The sequence below is a fragment of the Somniosus microcephalus genome, chromosome 6 (genome assembly GCF_052327205.1).
Source record: "Somniosus microcephalus isolate GS21.2 chromosome 6, FLI_Smic_1.0, whole genome shotgun sequence".
NCBI classification, from domain to species: domain Eukaryota; kingdom Metazoa; phylum Chordata; class Chondrichthyes; order Squaliformes; family Somniosidae; genus Somniosus; species Somniosus microcephalus.
Window position 1 is genome coordinate 224348324 of NC_140992.1, and position 19484 is coordinate 224367807.

The following is a 19484-nucleotide window of genomic DNA, read 5'->3' on the forward strand; positions in this document are numbered from 1 at the left end:
GCCATTTACCTCCTGGATGCAGCAGTCCCCACCTCGGTTTAACTGCTGGGTTTCACAAATTGTGTGAAAACCATCCCCAGGCAGTTAAACAGAAAATGGAGGGGGGAAAAAAAGAGGCTTCCAGCGTCATTACACTATTCAAATTAAGTTAACTCCCCCAGGAGTGGGTTGGTCGCCCGTTCTCTTTCTCCTCCCCCCCGGGCGGGTTGGAGACAATCGGGTCAGGAATCCCATTTTTAATAATTTAACTGCCCCCACGCTCCAAATCCACCTGTGGTTTTTTAGGGGAAAATTCTGGCCATAGATTTCTGGGCACAGATCACCTGCCCTCACCAGAGTGTACAGCAAGGGTACCAAAGCAGAGAGGATTATTTTTCCTCGCAGGTAGTTGGACCAAACAAAATACAGATCATTGTATATGTTGTAATTAAAAATCTTAATCCAGAGTTATATTTGTGTAACATAGGAATTTAGATGGAAAAAGACCAAGGGCCATCTAGTCCGCCTTCTATCCTGGTCGTCACATGATAGAATGATAATGGAGTTGTTGACTAATCGGAGCAATCAATCTCTCTTAATAATTTGTCTACAACAGACCCAGAACTGAGACGCGGGAAACACCAGTGTTGCAGAGCTTTCTGAACCATAGGTCCAAAGTCACCTTTTTTCCTCCCAAACATGCAACACTTGCCCCCAATGTTCCCCTTAATTTTTTTTGGGTGCGTGGCCCCTTTTAAGGAGTTGCGTGGCCCATTCAAAATATTGCGCATGTGTGGTTTTCCCATTTAAAAGCCAGTGAGCGGCCGCGCGGGAGCTCCAGAGCACACTGCGGCCGCACAGCTTAAAAGGAGCATTGCTTGCTACAGGTCTCAAATTACCCATATACTGTATCCCAAAAGGTTATTTTCTGAAAGAGATCGATCTAATTTGCATTTGAATGTATCAATACTAACTGCTTCCACCCTTTCCATTGGGGGAGTCTGTTCCATAGATTGACCACCCACTCACTGAAATAATGTTTCTGCAGAATTACTAGAAGTGACTCACCTGATGGTAATTTTGTTGGGGAATAGTACTTGAGTCATTCTTTGAGGAAAGTGACATCCTCTTGGAGGAAACCCCTACCATTGTCAGTTTATGATTATTGTCACTTTTTGGGCTGTCTGTCCACTATTTGGCTCCAGTCTTAGTAGAATGTATGTAATTTTTAATTCAACTTTTTGACTGAGGTTTCTTTTTTTTTGTTATTTGTGCTTCCACAGTAGTCTTGGTTTATTGATATGGGAGATGCAACCGTACACATTTTTGAATGACATTTACAAACCAGAAAGGGTATTTAATTTCATGCCTCATCTGTTGGATCCTACAACTTTCAGGGAATGAATAATAATGTAACTGGCTTTCTCTTTTTTTTCAGTTGAAGAAAGTGAATCTTCAGAATTTGACTTAAATTGGGACTCAGCAACTGCACAAACAGGTAACATCACATCATTAATATCATGTAGAAACAGTCTTAAGACTTTACATACAATTTACAATCCAAATAAATATAAAAGCGTTGCTGTGCTAGGTGAGACCTCTCTTGGATAATTTTTAGGGATGTCAGATGTCCACTGAAACTGTTAAACGAGCTTTGTCCCATTAATTGACAATTTAACTACTGCATTAGATTTTGATTCTATTGTTCTCTCATGACTGGATAAGTACGGAGCCAAAGTAGCGCTTGTTTTCGAAATTTTATGTTGGCTCCAGTTTTAGTAGAATTAAGTTTCTTCAAGATAATGAACTCTCTTGTGCTTATTTGATAAATGTACTACTTTTGGAGGAACCGGAGAAGCCATGCTATCAATTAATCTGGTTGACCACATCACAAAATAATTTGATTTCTTGAATGGTAACTAAGGCCTCGATGTCAATTCAATTCAATTTTATTTGTCATATATGCAGCAGACGTGTGTACTGCACAATGAAATGTTGATTTTTACGAGTCCTCCCAACATTGGAATAAATACACCATAACAATGATAAAAATACTAATAGAAATACAGTATTAATAAATAAAACAACAGTAATAAATTATTCGTTCATGAGTCTTATGGCCTGGGGATAGAAGCTGTTTCGAAACCTGCTGGTACGAGACCGTATGCTTCGGTATCTCTTACCGGACGGGAGCAGGGCGAAGAGGTTGTGGCTGGGGTGGCTTGCGTCTTTAATGATTCTCAGGGCCTTCCCCCGGCACCTCTCGGGGTAGATATCCTGCACAGCAGGTAGTTTAATTCCTATAGTATGTTGTGCAGCTTTCACCACCATCTGTAAAGCCTTGTGGCCTGAGGCAGTGCAGTTGCCATACCAGGTAGTGATGCAGCCGGACAGGATACTCTTGATGGTGCACCGGTAGAAGTTGGTGAGAATCTGGGGGGCCATTCCAAATTTCTTCAGTCTCCTGAGGAAGAACAGGCGTTGGCATGCCTTCTTGGTTACAACGTCGATGTGATGGGACTACGTTAAGTCCTCTGTAATGAATACACCCAGGAATTTGAAGCTGCTGACCCGCTCCACCTCAGCCCCTTCGATGTAGATTGGGGTGTGTCCCTCCCCCTGCCGCTTCCTGAAGTAGAATTTTTAAAAAAGTTCTAAAGTCCTTCTCTGAATAATTATACTTGTAATAATCCAATTCTATTGAATAATGTTTTATAAATTTGAGTTTTAATGTTTTTACAGCTAGCAAACAAATATGGGCATGACCGGGAGTTACATATCTGCTGTGAGACTGGAACCTGTGCTTTAATCACTTGTATACCTACCTGGTAGACTAACTGTTTGAAAGGAAAGCAACCATTGGTGTATTGTTTCATATCTTTGACCGAAATGGAGGTTGTTTTTTTTTTGGTGGGTTGAGGGTATACGCAGAATTAAAGAGAGATTTGGAGTGTTGCAGAGCTATGCTATCCACTTGATAAGGTCAGATTCAGATTTTTAGAACACTGAAGCCGCTGCCACGAGTTGTTTGGGAAAGAAAATTCAGCTTGCTGAGGGACAACATGGCATAAAGGTGCGTTTCTTTGGAATATTGTAAAATTATGATTTGGAAGGAGTGATGTGATTTTTAATTGGTTGTGGAATCCAAAGTGGGATGTTTTAAACCAAATTGTGACTGCATATTCTTGCTCACCTGCTGTAGGTCCACATTTCACAGGCAGCCCGTGGCATAGTGTCCAAGAGATACTGGATCAGGAGTTTACGAGTACAATTTATAAAAAAGAATTAAAACAATGCTTTCCACATACAGTGTTCTCACTTTTTGGGGAGAAAATAAAAGTATATAGCTTCATTTTAACTGAAATGAAATTACCACACTTTTTTTAACTATATTAATTAATATATAGTTCATTTATCAAAGCACTGGTTTTGTTCATAAAGAAACCAAAGCTCTCGCCAATTGTTCCTGTATCCTGGCCATTTCCTGTTGCTGGTTTGTCTGTGTGAGTGTAGCAGCTGATAACATGTAATATGCCTGCTTCTACTGCTGGGCAGTTACAGGTTCAGACAATACATAATACCACAGGATTATTTTTGATAGCTCCACTGGCATGTCATATATAAATTTATCCAGAAGCTACTTTTTTCAGTGTGCTTTAAATAGAATATGTTGTGGTAACACTGAGCTATATCATTGCTCAATCAACTGACTAACTTACGAGCGCCAAGAGTTGCTTGCGAGTTATCCAGTCAGTCTTACTCATGGATATATTTATGATCATTGAAAATGCTGGCAGTTTTATCATTCTCTCTCTTGGCTCCTTTCTGTTGCGTTTTGTGTGAACCCTTCACAGTGAAAGCAACATTGTTTCTCTCTGGCACTGTCGGTGATTACTGTCTATGGTATGCTGTAGCACAAATATACTTACAGTACCACTTTTAATTTGTCCTCACAATTCTTTAACAGGCTATAAATGGGGCATTCATAGGTCAACATTTTATATATTGAATTACCTCTGGGGTATTTGGACTCTTTCTGGACAGTTTGCAAATTGTGGACAAAGGATGTAAGAATTAAAATCTGGAAAGACTGATGGTGGCACAGTTGTTGCGGCTTAGTCAGTGCCAACAGGAGTGCCTGATTGAAAAGTAATACAACTGTACGACCTGAATAAATCTTACTGTACAATTAGCTAACAGTTGATTATGAGTGTAACAATCAGTCATGCTGTGAGGGAGTGGAGGGAACATTGCTTCACTTCCTCTAGGATTCTCCATTAGTCCAAAAAGTTCTGACAAGATGTAGACTTCCTGGGCAGATCCCTTAAGGTTCACATTCCTTTCAGATTTGCACTATGTGGCTGAAAGAACAAAACTTGATTAGTGAGTCTCTGATTTGCAAGAAAAATAATTTAATCCAATTTGAAAAAAGGGAGCGTTATGTTCCAGTGTTTCTTTTTGGCAAATGGAAATAGTTCAAATTGGGGTATACGTGCTTGTTTCAAAAAGTCATTCACTTGGTTACATGAGGGCCCAGAGGCCTAAGGAAGCTATAAAGCATCCCCAATTAAGGACATTATTACCAGTACTTGAGGCTTTGCTGTGGAGCATGTGGGTGATTTCTCGATTGTAAGTTTAGGCCTTTTTCCTCCCCTTCAGTATTTGAAGTTCTGGTATAATGACCTGGAATTTGCGGTCCATGATGACGGTGAACTGGCAGTGTTCGCCATCATTTCGCCTTTGAAACTGACTGCAACGTCAGGATTTGTCGCATGCGCATCTTAACGCGGAAATGCTGAAGTTGTGGTCTGCCATTCACTGCTCCTCCACAGGCTGCGCTGTGACCGCCGCCCCCCGCTCCCAAACAGAACTGGCAATCAGTGAAATCTGTCAAATCATGGAAACTGACAAACTTTGGCTTTTCCGTGGTAATCACGCTTTTAAATACTCTATTAAAAGTTGGACCCTTTTGGATTAGGTGTAACTGGGATTTTTATAGCTTATCGACTGCTAAACAAAAGTTATGGCCCTGAAAAATGAATATTAATTTTTTGCAGTGTCACATTTATCCATTTTAATAAAAAAAATATTTTTTAGAAACTTAATTTTTTTTACATTTTAAATGTTTGTTTATCTTTATTTCAGTTTTGCCTTTTCTCCATATGAGAGCCTCAATCTTTGTTTTGTTTTCTAACATTTTTAAAAAGTTAGAATTTTAGCAGCTTACCCACTACCTGGTTTGCTGCCTGTGAGAATTCTGCGTTTTGATTGGCTGCTTAGACGTCACAACAGCTCTTCGCTGGGAATCCCCATTAACTTCCATTGATTTCAATTGCCCATCGGAAAACCCGAAATTCTCGCCACAGAGATCGCAAGATCTTTGTGCAAAGCTTACTTTGGGATCAACAGCGAACTTTGCTTCGCCGCTGACCGCCAATTCCGGGCCCATGTGTTTCTTTCCCCATCCCATGCTGATTAGGGCCATTACTTTGAACTTGGCGATGGCTTGGTTGCATGTAATCTGAAGACATATACCTGTGACACAGACATACCTGTGACACAGACACACCTGAGAACAGCTAATGGGAAAGTTCCACACCAGTGCTTCTGACATGTCTTCCTCAACCGAGGATTCCCCTCTACCGTGGTTGACACGGCCCTCGACCGTGTCCATTCTATCTCCCGGAACCACGATAGGGTTCCCCTTGTCCTCACCTTTCACCCCACCGGCCTCCACATTCAACGGATCATCCTCCGCCATTTCTGCCACCTCCAGCGTGATCACACCACCAAACACATCTTGCCCTCACCTCCCCTTTCAGCATTCCGTAGGGACCGCTCCCTCCGAGGCACCCTAGTCCACTCCTCTTATCACCCCCAGCACCCCTTCCCCTTTGCCTAGCACCTTCCCGTGCAAGCACAGGAGATGCAACACCTGCCCTTATACCTCCCACCCCCTTCCCACTGTCCAGGGCCCCAAACACCCCTTCCAGGTGAAATAGCGATTTACTTGTACTTCTTGCAACCTAGTATACTGTATTCGCTGCTCACGATGTGATCTCCTCTACATTGGGGAGACCAAACGCAGATTGGGTGACCGTTTTGCGGAGCATCTCCGTTCAATCCGTAAGGATGATCCCAAGCTTCCGGTCGCCTGTCATTTTAATTCACTGCCCCATTCCCACTCAAACCTCACTGTACTCGTGCTCTTGCATTATTCCACGGAAGCTCAGCGTAAGCTCGAGGAACAGCACCTCATCTTCCGATTAGGCACTTTACAGCCTTCCGGGCTCAATATAGAGTTCAACAATTTCAGATCATAACCTCGGCCCCTATTACTTTTTTACTTATATTTTTTATCCACACCTTTGTTTTGGCTCTTTCCCCCCCCCCCCCCACTTTTTCTCTCCCACATGGCAGTTGTCTCTCATTCTGCCAGTGCATTTCACACCTAATCTAGAGCCGTCTTTTGTCTTCACTAGTCCTATCACCATCTCGTCTCGTTTTGAATACCTCTTAATGTCTCTTCACTTCTCTTTTGTTCTCTCCCAGCCCCCATACTGGCCTTTTAATCTATTTCATTTCCTGTGCTTCTTCAGTCTTGACCCGAAACGTTGACTCTATTTTCTCTCCACGGATGTTGCCTGGCCTGCTGAGTTTTTCCAGCATTTTCTGTTGTTATAATGGGAAAGTTGAGCAGGGAGGATATGAAAAGTGAAATACCTTTTTTGTTGTTGTTGAGTACTCTAATTTGCAAATGCAATCATGCACGCTATATCCAAGCCTCAAGTGAGGTTTGAGGATGTTTGCACTGTCCATTGTTCCAAAGGATAATTGCTTCAAATAATGTCATAAGGTACTGGCTGGGGTGAGTTTTACAGAGCCTAATTGTTTTCTTCACGAGTGATCTTCAATTCATTCATCAGGATCAACACCTGTGCCTTTCCCCCCGCCTTCTCTACTTCTCTACTGTGTTGCTGCAGTACATCTTGTCAATGATACACACTGTACGCCGGTGGAGTGAGTGAGTGACTGTTTAAGGTTATGGATGTGGTGCCAATCAAGTGAGCTGCTTTAGTCTTGGACGGTGTTGAGCTGCTTGACTGTTGTTAGAGCTTCACTCATCCAGGCAAATGGAGAGTATTCCATCACACTCTTGACTTGTGCCTTGTAGATGGTGGAAAGGCTTTGGGGAGTCAGGAGTGAGACACTCGCCGCAGAATACCCAGCCCCTGACCTGCTCTTGTTGCCACAGTATTTATGTGGCTGGTCCAGTAAAGTTTCTCGTCAATGGTGACCCCCAGGATATTGATGGTGGGGGATTTGGTGATGGTAATGCCGTTGAATGACAAGGGGCGGTGGTTAGACGCTTGCTTGTTGGAGATAGTCATTGCCTGGCACTTGTGTGGCGCAAATGTTGCCTGCCACTTACCAGCCCAAGCCTGAATGTCGTCCAGGTCTTGCTGCATGCAGGCATGGACTGTTTCATTATCTGAGGAGTTGCGAATGGCACTGAACACTGTGCAGTCATCAGCGAACATCCCCACTTCTGACCTTATGATGGAGGGAAGGTCATTAATGAAGCAGCTGAAGATGGTTGGGTCCAGGACACTGCCCTGGGGAACTCCTGCAGCGATGTCCTGGGGCTGTGATGATTGACGTCTAGCCACCACAGCCATCTTCCTTTGTGCTCGGTATGACTCCAGCCAGTGGAGAGTTTTCCTCCTGATTCCCATTGACTTCAGTTTTACTAGGGCTCCTTGATGCCACACTCGGTCAAATGCTGCCTTGATGTCAAGGGCAGTCAGTCTCACCTCACCTCTGGAATTCAGCTCATTTGCCCATGTTTGGACCAAGGCTGTAATGAGGTTTGTGTAGTGTATGTAACGTTCCACCTTTTAAGAGAACTATTTTAAGGGTTGCACTACTTTATTTTGGCTACTGTATACTGTAATACCGGTGGTGACCACACCGGTATATAAGTGCGGTGTAAGGATTTATTGGGCAGATTCGCCCTGACCTTCGAATAGTAAAGTCCTGTTAAAGTTACTCTTGTAGTCTGTGTATTAATTCACCATATAACCCACAGACTTTACAGTGGCGACGAGTTCGATCTTACCCTGCGGCAGCGATACATCCGAAGCAGTTAACGAGCGTCGAGAGGAGGCACCCGCCCTCGTCATTCTGCTGAGAGAAGACTCGAGTCTGCAGAGCAAGGAAGAAGGAAGAATTCAGACACGACGCCTTCCATCAGCAACAGGCAGTGATCGTCCCTTCTGCCACGGTGGTGAGTGAGCCGATCAGCCACGAGAAGCAAGTCGGCCACGTTGACTGTGAGTAGGGGGAAAATAAAAAAAAAAAGGAACGGAGGAAGGGCGGTGAACTCGACCACGGTCGGGGGGGAAAGGAGCCGGACAGAAGTCGGGCCCAGAGGCGCTGAGACTGGGGCAGCGTGGGGCACGGAAGCCGCGGTGCAAGCGGGAACGCAGCCGGTGTGAGAGACCGGGCTACCAGCGGGAACGCAGCCGGTGTGAGAGACCGGGCTACCAGCGGGAACGCAGCCGGTGTGAGAGACCGGGCTACAAGCGGGCTGGGAGACGCAACAGCGTCGTGAGACAGCTCGACCGCGACCGGCGAAAGGCCGGGCAGCTACCGAGGCCGCGAGGCGCTGCGACCGGGATCGTAAGGCGCGGGAAGAAATAAAAATAAGAAACCGCGGAGAACTCAGCCGCAGTCGGGGGAGGAAAGGACCGGACTGCGAGAGGGCTGGGAGGCGCGATTGGAAGCCGCTGAGGGAGAGACAGAGCCCGAGCGAGCGGGAGAGACAGAGCCGAGCGAGGGAGACCGAGGAGATTCAGCCAGCGGCTGGAACTGTTCGCCGTCAACGGGTTGTCCCCAGCGCCGGTTGCCCTGCCGAGAAAAGGGAACAAAGAATGCACTGAAGCCGGCGCGCAGGCTGCGAACCCCGAAAGCCAGCGGTCGTCGCCCGAGGGAAAAGCTTACCCCATCCGCTAGTAGGCGGAGAAGAAGACAGGAGCGGGAAACCGGCATTTTGAAAGTGGGCGGGGAAGAAGACAAGCGCGGGAAACCGCCATTTTTGGAGAAAAAAAAAGTTAAAGAAAAATTTTGTTGTTGTTTCTCAGGAAGATTGTGAAGATGCCTAAGCGTGGCAACATCAACGAATTCGATTCTGATGTGGAAGATTGGACCACGTATGTAGAATGCATCGAGATATATTGTAAGGTCAATAAGATAACAAATTATGATAAAGCTCTAACCTTACTAAACTCAATGGGTGCGAAGACATACGGGTTATTGAAGCATCTTCTATCACCAGCTAAACCGGCGGATCAGTCTTTCGCTAATATTGTTGCTGTCCTGAAGGATCATGTGAACCCCACACCGCTGATGTTAGCGGAACAAGCTAAATTTTATGGGAGAACGCAACTAAAGGAGGAAAGCAACGCGGCGTACATGGTTGAACTGCGTAGGCTAGCAAAATACTATCAGTTTGGGGTAAATCTGACAGAGGCACTGAGAGACAAGTTCGTGTGCGGGATGTCGAAGGAAGGAACACAAAAGCGACTGCTCGAAGAGAACGATCTTACACTTGATAAGGCTGTTCTTATTGCAGCATCGCACGAAGCCGCAGCGAGAGGCACGGCGGAAATGCAGCTGAAGACAGCGGTACTCAGTGTGGATCAAATGACTGCGGGTACAACGAAATGTTACCGTTGTGGGAAGACAACACACGACCAGAACCAATGCTGGTTTAAAAACCAGGAATGTAGAAAATGTGGCAAACTTGGTCACATAGCTAAAGTATGCCGGTCAGGAAAGAAGACCAGCAACAATAAGTCACCGCAGAAGAAGTACAGAAAGGTACATAAGGTGACTGTGAAGAGTCCAGATGAACTGAATTCGGATTCAGACCCCAACAGCAAGGAACTGGGTAGTCTGAGGATTCACAATGTGAGTAAAGAAGCTGACCGACAAACTATCTGGGTCACACTGCAGATTGCAAAAGTCCAAGTGAAGATGGAAGTGGACACCGGATCGGCGTTGACGGTCATGAATAAACAAGATTACAAAAAGTTATTCAAACATATTCCCCTACGGGATACGGAGATAGTATTGCAGACATACACGGGGCATAAAGTATACCCCATCGGAAAGATAAAAGGCAAGGTGAGACACAAGGGCAAAGATCACCAAGGAATGGACTTATATGTACTACCCGAGGGAGGTCCACCACTTCTGGGACGGGAGTGGATCAGGAAAATAAAGATAGACTGGCACTCACTAAACACAATGACGGTAGATTTCGGAAAGAAAGATGTCAAACCTGAACGGTTGTCCAGAATATTGGACGAGGCTAAAGAGGTATTCCAGCAGGGACTGGGAACACTGAGAGGAATTAAGGCAAAAATCAAGATTGCAGAGCATGCAAGCCCAAAATTTTTCAAAGCCAGATCGGTACCTTACGCGATACGACCTGCTGTGGAGGCAGAACTGGAAGAGCTTGAACGTGCAGGGGTACTGTCGAAGGTGGACTGGAGTGAGTGGGCCACACCCATTGTTCCCGTCATGAAGTCTTCATCAAGTAACAAGCCAGGGGGACCGGGGAAGGTCCGCATCTGCGGAGACTTCAAGATCACAGTTAATCCGGTGCTTCACACGGTACAATACCCGCTTCCGCGGATTGAGGATATCTTTGCTTCATTGTCTGGCGGGAAACACTTCACCAAGATAGACCTGGCACAAGCATATTTACAGATGGAGGTCGAGGAAGAGTCACGCCAGTATCTCTCAATCAACACGCACAGAGGCTTGTATCGATATAATAGACTGGTTTTTGGAGTAGCTTCGGCTCCAGCAATTTGGCAGAGGGCCATGGAGCAGGTCTTACAGGGTATTCCAAGCACTCCGTGTTACTTGGACGATATCCTGATTACGGGAGAAGACGAGGAGGAACACCTCACAAATTTGAAACTGGTGCTCACCAGGTTGAAGGAATATGGCCTTCGAGTTAATCGCCAGAAGTGTGAGTTCTTCCAGAAACGGATCTCGTACTGCGGTCATGTCATTGACCAAGAGGGGCTGCACAAGTCACCTGACAAGACCGAAGCGGTCGTGAAGGCCCCCGCTCCGGAAAATGTATCACAGTTGAGGTCGTTTCTGGGGTTGATTAATTATTACCATAAGTTTCTGCCAAATCTATCCACGGTGCTGCATCCGCTGAATGCTCTGTTGCGGAAAGAAGTACCATGGAAGTGGAGCGAGGACTGTAAGAAGGCCTTTCGCAGAAGCAAGGCGTTGATTACCTCTGAGGAAGTGTTGGCTCACTTCAACCCAACGCTACCTCTTCGTCTAGCTTGTGATGCTTCCCCTTATGGTATTGGAGCTGTACTCTCACACAAGTTACCAAATGGCTCGGAAAGGCCAGTCGCATTTGCGTCCCGATCATTGACCTCCGCTGAGCGAAATTATGCTCAGATAGATAGGGAGGCTCTCAGCCTTGTGTGGGGAGTAAAGAAATTCAATCATTACCTGCAGGGCAAGAAGTTTACATTGCTGACAGACCACCAGCCGTTGGTGTCCATATTCAACCCTAACAAGGCCGTTTCCACTATGACAGCACAAAGGCTACAGAGGTGGTCCGTTCTACTAGGGGCACACCAATATGACATTGAATACAAAAGGTCCAAACAGCATGGAAATGCTGATGGGTTATCGCGCCTACCGTTGCCAGTGGAAGAAGAGGCGACTACAGTGGACCCAGTGGAGATGTTCCACTCAACCATAATGGAATGTCTACCAGTAACAAATTCCATGATCGAAAAGGAAACGAGAAATGACCCGACTCTCTCACGAGTCTACGATTTAACGGTGGAGGGATGGCCAGTACACGGCGAACCAATGCTGCCAGCATTTTCGCACAGAAGAGAACAGCTGTCAGTGTGCCGAGGAACCTTGATGTGTGGATCTAGAGTGGTGATTCCACCCAAACTCCAGCAGAAAGTACTAAAGGAGCTTCACGAGGGGCATCTGGGTGGAGTGAAAATGAAGAACCTAGCCAGAGCGTTTGTGTGGTGGCCAGGTATTGATGGAGACATCGAAGAAATAACCAAGAGCTGTCTAGGATGCCAGAAGGTCCAAAACGCGCCACCACAAGCTCCTCTGCATCCATGGGAGTGGCCCTCATCTCCATGGCAAAGGGTACATATCGACTTTGCTGGTCCATTTATGGACTCAGTGTTCTTAATCGCGGTTGATGCACACTCCAAGTGGCCGGAGGTAATAAAGATGTCCTCCACCACCACGGAAAAAACCATCACAGTATTAAGGACCATATTTGCCAGGAATGGGCTGCCGGAACAGATCTGTTCTGATAATGGACCGCAATTTGTGTCTGAAGAATTCAGGAAGTTCTTAAAAAGCAATGAGGTCAAGCACTATACGTCTGCCCCATACCATCCCGCCACCAATGGATTAGCTGAAAGGTTTGTCCAGACCTTCAAGAAGGCCATAAAGGCCATGGGTAATGAAGACATAAATCTACAACATAAGGTAGATAACTTCTTGTTGGCGTACAGGAATGCGACACATGCGGTCACAAACCAAACTCCCGCCATGATGTTTTTCAATAGAAGAATAAGATGCCGGCTGGATTTGATTAAGCCAAACGTCAGACGGGACGTAGAGAACCGGCAATTTCAAGGCATGAATGAAAGGCCAACTAGATCCTTTCAGATAGGTCAACAAGTTTTGGCCCGGGACTACCGTACCGAGAAATGGCAGCCGGGAACTATTGGAAAAAGGCTAGGACCGTTGATGTATACCGTGGACATTGGTGAAAGCATAATAAGGCGCCATGTTGACCAGATCATAGAATCATCCACAAAGGCCCAACCTACTCCACAACTCTATACGTCTAATGTTGAAGCAGAGATACCCAGAGCATCTACCTCCGATCCGGTAATACTGGAATCCGATGAACCTGAAACGGTCCTTCAAGCCGAATCGACCTTGCCAGAAGAACCTACTACACCACCGAAAACGACTACACCACCGAGGCGTTATCCGGACAGAGTCCGGAAGCCTCCAGAGAGACTGAATCTGTGAACTGTTTCACATAAAGTTTTATATATGTTAAGATGTTATATTAATGGGAATATGTATATATTGTTAACCTAAAAAGGGAGGATTGTAGTGTATGTAACGTTCCACCTTTAAGAGAACTATTTTAAGGGTTGCACTACTTTATCTTGGCTACTGTATACTGTAATACCGGTGGTGACCACACTGGTATATAAGTGCTGTGTAAGGATTTATTGGGCAGATTCGCCCTGACCTTCGAATAGTAAAGTCCTGTTAAAGTTACTCTTGTAGTCTGTGTATTAATTCACCATATAACCCACAGACTTTACAGTTTGGAGCCGAGTGGTCTTGGCGGACCCCAAACTGAGCATCAGTGAGCAGCATTCAAGATTATTTTGTGATTAAGCCTGCTCAGCAACTTGAAATCTGTCTTCTAAATGTAACTTCATATGGATAAAAGTCATACCAGTTCAACAGTTGTAGGGCAGGGACTATCTTGTTGGCCTTTGTTCTTCAACCTACTCTCTACTTTTGAGACATAACCAATATACTTGCTAGAATGCAAGAATCACTGCTTCCTTTGAGAGGGGGATATAGCTGCATGTCCCTTGATCTATATTTAGGTTGATGACTGTTTTAAACTTAATGCTGCTGAATTGGGTGCTCTGTTGATTAATACTGAGACACAAACTTGGAGCTGTTGTCTCTATGTAGGAATTAAGGTTCTAGACGCGGAGGGGAATGAAATTGGACTTGGCTGGGGACGCAAAACAGGTGGAATTGCTTTTGCTGGCAGTATATCACAAGCCCGATATTCAATTCTATTGACATCAATAGAACTGAATATCGTGCCAGGCATATAACGGGTGACCAACATGATACCGTCAGTTTAGCGTCCTGGCCCATGTCCAATTTCACCCCCAGTATCTTTGCTTATAGATTTTATGAGCGAGAATGATACTCCCAGACAACACACATGACAATGTGAAGGCTGTGAGAGACCTTGCGGTACAATTGTTGAACTCACTTGCAGGGCAATTCGCTCTGGGTATTCCCTAACTTCCATGACCAAGGTCTCACTTTTTTTCCTACAGTTAAAAAGCCGTTACATCATACCTCCTCCATGGCCTTCTCTCTTGGTTTACACTAACTTGCATCAGCTCAGCATTCCAGAGATTGGGTCTCATAACAAAAGGTATCCTTGCACGTACAGAAAAGGTAAACATATAGTCATCAAATAGGTAGATGTATCTACTATAAGGTCAGAACTACACAAGGCTATCTTATATGATGACAGTCGATGCAAGCCTTGAAAAAGGGACCTTGGTGATTTTGAGCTGTCTTGTGACATTCTACAGATATCTCCTGTAACCTCAAAATGGAGTCCTGAACATAAAATGGATTCTTTGATGCAACCTTTCCTACTCGTGTTCCTAATACTCACTTTGGAGAACAATAAAAAAAAAATGGATTATCATAAGTTTTCATAAAACATGCCATGCTATCGGAAACCTAAGGCAAAAGTATATTCCAGCTTTTGATGATTGAAATTACGTCTAATGTAATATACAAGGAAATAGTATATCAAAGCAATGAATTGTATAGGGAAATGAAAGATTTCATATCTAAGTTACAACATCATAGCACAGAGGGAGAATATTTGGCCCATTGTGCCTGTGTCAGTGCTAGTTCCACATGGGGGTAATTTTGATTTTATGCGATACTGATTCAGCTGCCACTTTCCCAATTTTCATGCCGAATACTTCTCGTGTTACTTCCAACAATAGCCTAACCAATGTGATTGACAGATTCATCACCTCCTAGCTTTATATTCAGTGGTCCCATATTTAAAAGGCAGTATCCCATTTGTCCTTTTTTAATGGCTTTTTCCACTTGCAGCCTTGACTTTAAAGATCTGAGTATGTACATTGTTTAATCTCTCTGTTCCTGTATTCCATTGGGAATGCTACCATTTAGCATACATTTCCATTCTTTTTTTCCCCAATATATACTAATTCACATTTATCTATGTTTTACCCCGTATCTGCCATTTTACTCTCCTAACTAGTCTGTATCCTTCTGCAGTTTTCTGCATTCTTCCTCACATTGCCATGCTCCCAAGTTTTGATGATATTCCCTCTATGCCCATGTCCGAATCTTTTATCTATATGGAGAACAAGTGAAGTCCCAAAATAAATCACTGGGGCACACCACTAACTGTGGCCAATCTGAGAACCATCCATTTACTTTTTGCTTTTCATCCTTCAGATATCTCGGTGCATGCACCACTTTACCTTTAGTACCCCAGGCCTGAGAGTTTGCAACAAGTCTCTCCTATGGCATTTAGATCAATTGCTTTTGAAAGTCCAAATATACCACAAACTACAAACTTTTTATCTATACACTGGACAATTTCCTTGAAGAATTTGATTAAATTGGTTAAACATGATCTGTTCTTTAAAAATCTATGTTCACTGTCCTTGATTAGCTGATACCTTTGTAAGTGTTCACTAATGAAATTTTCAATTGACTTAGCCACAACCTGGGGGAGCGAGTTCCAGATTTCCACTACCCTTTGTGTGCAGAAGTGCTTCCTGACATCACCCCTGAAAGGCCGAGCTCTAATTTTAAGGGTATGCCCCCTTGTTCTCGACTCTCCCACCAGAGTAAATAGTTTTTCTCTATCTACACTACCAACTCCTTTAAACATCTTAAGCACCTCAATTAGATCACCCTTTAATCTTCCAAGGGCATACAAGCTTAGGCTATGCAACATGCGCTCATAATTTAACCCCTTTAGCCCAGGTATCATTATGGTTAATTTGCGCTGCACCCCCTCCTAAGTCAATATATCTTTCCTGAGGTGTGGTGCCCAGACCGAAACGCAGTACTCTAGATGGGGCCTACCCAGAGCTTTATATAACTGTAACACAACTTCTACCCCATTGTAATTCAGCCCCCTTGAGATAAAGGCCAACATTCCATTTGCCTTTTAAATTATTTTTGTAGCTGTCCACTAGTTTTTGGTGATTTCTGTACTTGGACCCCTAAATCTCTCTGCTCCTCTACAGTTCCTAGCTCCTCACCATTTAGGAAAAAACTCTGATCTATGTTTCTTGGGTCAAAAATGCATGACCTCACACTTCCCCCACACTGAACTCCATCTGCCACAGTTTTGCCCACTCACTTAATCTAGCAATGTTCCTTTGCAACTTTCTGCTCCCATCTACACTATTTACTGTGCCACCTAACTTGGTGTCGTCAGCAAATTTGGATATATGGAATGTCTGGCCTAATTTGAATAATATGACCATTGTAATTGTTTTTGTATGAGAGCAAATGATAAAGTATTAACATGCATTTTTGAATCCCCTGTATGTTGAGAAATGCACTACAAAGGAACATCAAGCACTTCAGGTTAATTAAGAGTTTCCCTGCATAGCTTTAGCTTCATCAACAAGATTACTGTGTGTAAATAGATCTAATTTCCTTGCACTTAAATCTTCATGTGGTTAATTACAGCAACAACAATGCTTTTTCATTAGCGAGCAGGTCATTATTAGATGCGTCTGGCTACATTTATTATGAACAAGCTGGGTGTACCTTTTTGGAAATGTCTGGAGAGACTGACTGGAAATGATGGAACTTTCTGTATTTTTTTAAGTATCCAATTAAAGTACATTTGAATTAGCATGGAAGCAGAAGGTGCCAATGCAAATTGAATGGATGAAAAAGGGTTCTGGGAAATCCCTGTTAATTACTAATAAATGCCTTTATATCTGTTTTCTTGGGTGCCTTTAAGCATAATGTCCTTGCTGAAATCCCTCGCGGGAGTTGCTCTCCAGGGCGGAATTAATGGTACCGGCAATGGCAGAGAGAGAATCTCAGCATATTTTGTTTTTAATTTCTGCGCTACTAGAACTAAAGTGAACTATGTGACAGCGCTGTCGGCCTGTCTACTCATTCAGCTGCTTATTATGTCTTCCCATGACCCAAGTTAGAATAATTACATGCTATACAATAGGTGAGGCTTTCGAAATAGAGGATGGTTCAGTAGAGAACAAGCATTTTTGCAATAAGTTTCTCCAAACCACAAATTATTGTGTATGAGAGAGAGCAGATTGTACATCATAAAACTAATTGAAAGTCTCAAAATAGCAGCTTGTACTTGATTTTTTCCCCCCTCACTATGGTACTGGAGGGCAGGAAACCAATGTAATAACTATCTTGTTACATCAAATGCCTTTAGATTTTGACAAACCTGGATGAATACCTTTCTTTTATCTGGCTATGGGCTGCAGTTGGAAAATTAACATTTTGGAATCTATCAAAGACCTAACTGGATGTCTGTAAATAGAGTATCTTTGACCACTAAATGTCACCTCAATAATAACATGAAAATTTTATTGGATTTTCACCAAACTTCTTAAGACTTGTTCTCATCAAATTCTTCTATGAAAAAGTAAGTTGGTAATTATTTAAGTATCTTCACATCAAATTTGCAACCTATGAAATATCCAGTGATACAGTTTGAGTTTCTGGTAAACAATATTTAATTGTATATAAATAGGCATATCTCTATACTTCAAAGCAGGTAAAAATGTATTTCTAAAGTGGATGTATATTGAGTGGGTAATGAATTATATTAGGTTGTGTGTGACTTCTTTTCCTGTTTAGCATACTAGTATCATATGCTGACTTAAGCTTAGTGACTGGTTCACTAATTTTTTTGAAAACTATATAAACAAGAACTTCTGAGTTTTAGGACTTTCATATTCAAAGTCTTAAGTTGGGAATATCAGTGATACTTTGATTTGAACTCCATGTGGAGGACTCTACAAACACATCTTCACAGCGCACTTCAGAAACGAACCACATAAGAACATTATTCATCACTTTACCTGTTGCCACATACAGCAGCGCACTAAATAAAGGTTTATAAATCTGCATTCACTTAGCATCTAGAGAACAATTATCCTTTCATTGATCTCAAGATGTGCCTATTTGCAGCAATTAGATCTTGCAACTTTAAAATGACAGGTCAGCGACACACAGTTGTACCTTAGCAGCAGAGTAATGATATGGTATAATGCTTCAGTCCTTATTAAACAGCATATGCTTTGACATATCAAGCAACAGGAGATCTGCTAACATTACTTAATTTTTCCACAATTACCAAATAAAATCCAAATGCTTTTTAATTTCTCAAAACTACTCATTACAACAATACTTCTGCCCATTTGTGTGTCTATTTAAGATGTGATCGAAAGCAGCTATATTAGCAGGTATGTGGATGAAACCTGAAATTTTACAAAGTTATACCACCATAAGAAATAAAACTAATTAATAGTTACATTATTGAGTTACAGTAAGAACATAACATAAGAAATAGGAGCAGGAGTAGGCCATTTGGCCCCTTGAGCCTGCTCCGCCATTTAATGAGATCATGGCTGATCTGATCTTGGGCTCAGCTCCAGTTCCCTGCCCGCTCCCCATAACCCATCACTCCCTTATTGTTCAAAAATCTGTCTATCTCCACCTTAAATATATTCAATGACCCAGCCTGCACAGCTCTTTGGAGCAGTGAATTCCACAGATTTATGACCCTCAGAGGAAATTCCTCCTCATCTCAGATTTAAATGGGTGACCTCTTATTCTGAAACTATGCCCCCTAGTTCTAGATTCCCCCATGAGGGGAAACATCTGCTCTTCATCTACCTTGTCACGCCCCCTCAGTATCTTTTATATATGTTTCAATAAGATCACCTCTCATTCTTCTAAATGCCAATGAGTATAGGCCCAACCTGCTCAACCTTTCTTCATAATCCAACCCCTTCATCTCAGGAATCAACCTTGTAAACCTTGTCTGAACTGCCTCCAATGCAAGTATATCCTTCCTTATTTAAGGAGACCAAAACTGTATGCAGTACTCCAGGTGTGGTCTCACCAATACCCTGTCCAGTTGTAGCAGGACTTCCCTGCTTTTATACTCCAGCCCCCTTGCAATAAAGGCCAACATCCCATTTGCCTTCCTGATCACTTGCTGTACCTGCATGCTAACCTTTTGTGTTTCATGCATTATGACCCCCAGGTCCCCCTGTACTGCAGCATTTTGTAATCTCCATTTAAATAATTTGCTTTTTTATTTTTCTTAGATAACCCTCATACTTTCCCACATTATACTCCATCTGCCAAATGTTTGCCCACTCACTTAGCCTGTTTATATCCCGTTGCAAATTCTTTGTGTTCACTTCACAACTTGCTTTCCCACCTATCTTTGTATCATCAGCAAATTTGGCTACATTACACTTGGTCCCTTCATCCAAGTCATTAATATAGATTGTAAATAGTTGAGGCCCCAGCACTGATCCCTGTGGCACCCCACTAGTTACTGTTTGCCAACC

The 19484-nt window shown here is 43.4% G+C and overlaps 1 protein-coding gene across 6 annotated transcripts in view; it reads left to right on the top strand.

The window, feature by feature from the left end:
• Positions 1 to 19484, top strand: part of znf423 (zinc finger protein 423) — a 358819-nt gene that overhangs the window by 68772 nt on the left and 270563 nt on the right. For 5 of the 6 annotated variants that reach the window (XM_085991483.1, XM_085991487.1, XM_085991484.1 and 2 more), the window contains exon 2: positions 1418 to 1477. In XM_085991483.1, the coding sequence (XP_085847609.1) occupies positions 1418 to 1477 (60 nt within the window). Of the gene's footprint in view, positions 1 to 1417; positions 1478 to 14194; positions 14299 to 19484 lie in introns of those variants that run through there. The other variant, XM_085991488.1, reaches the window with a different exon arrangement.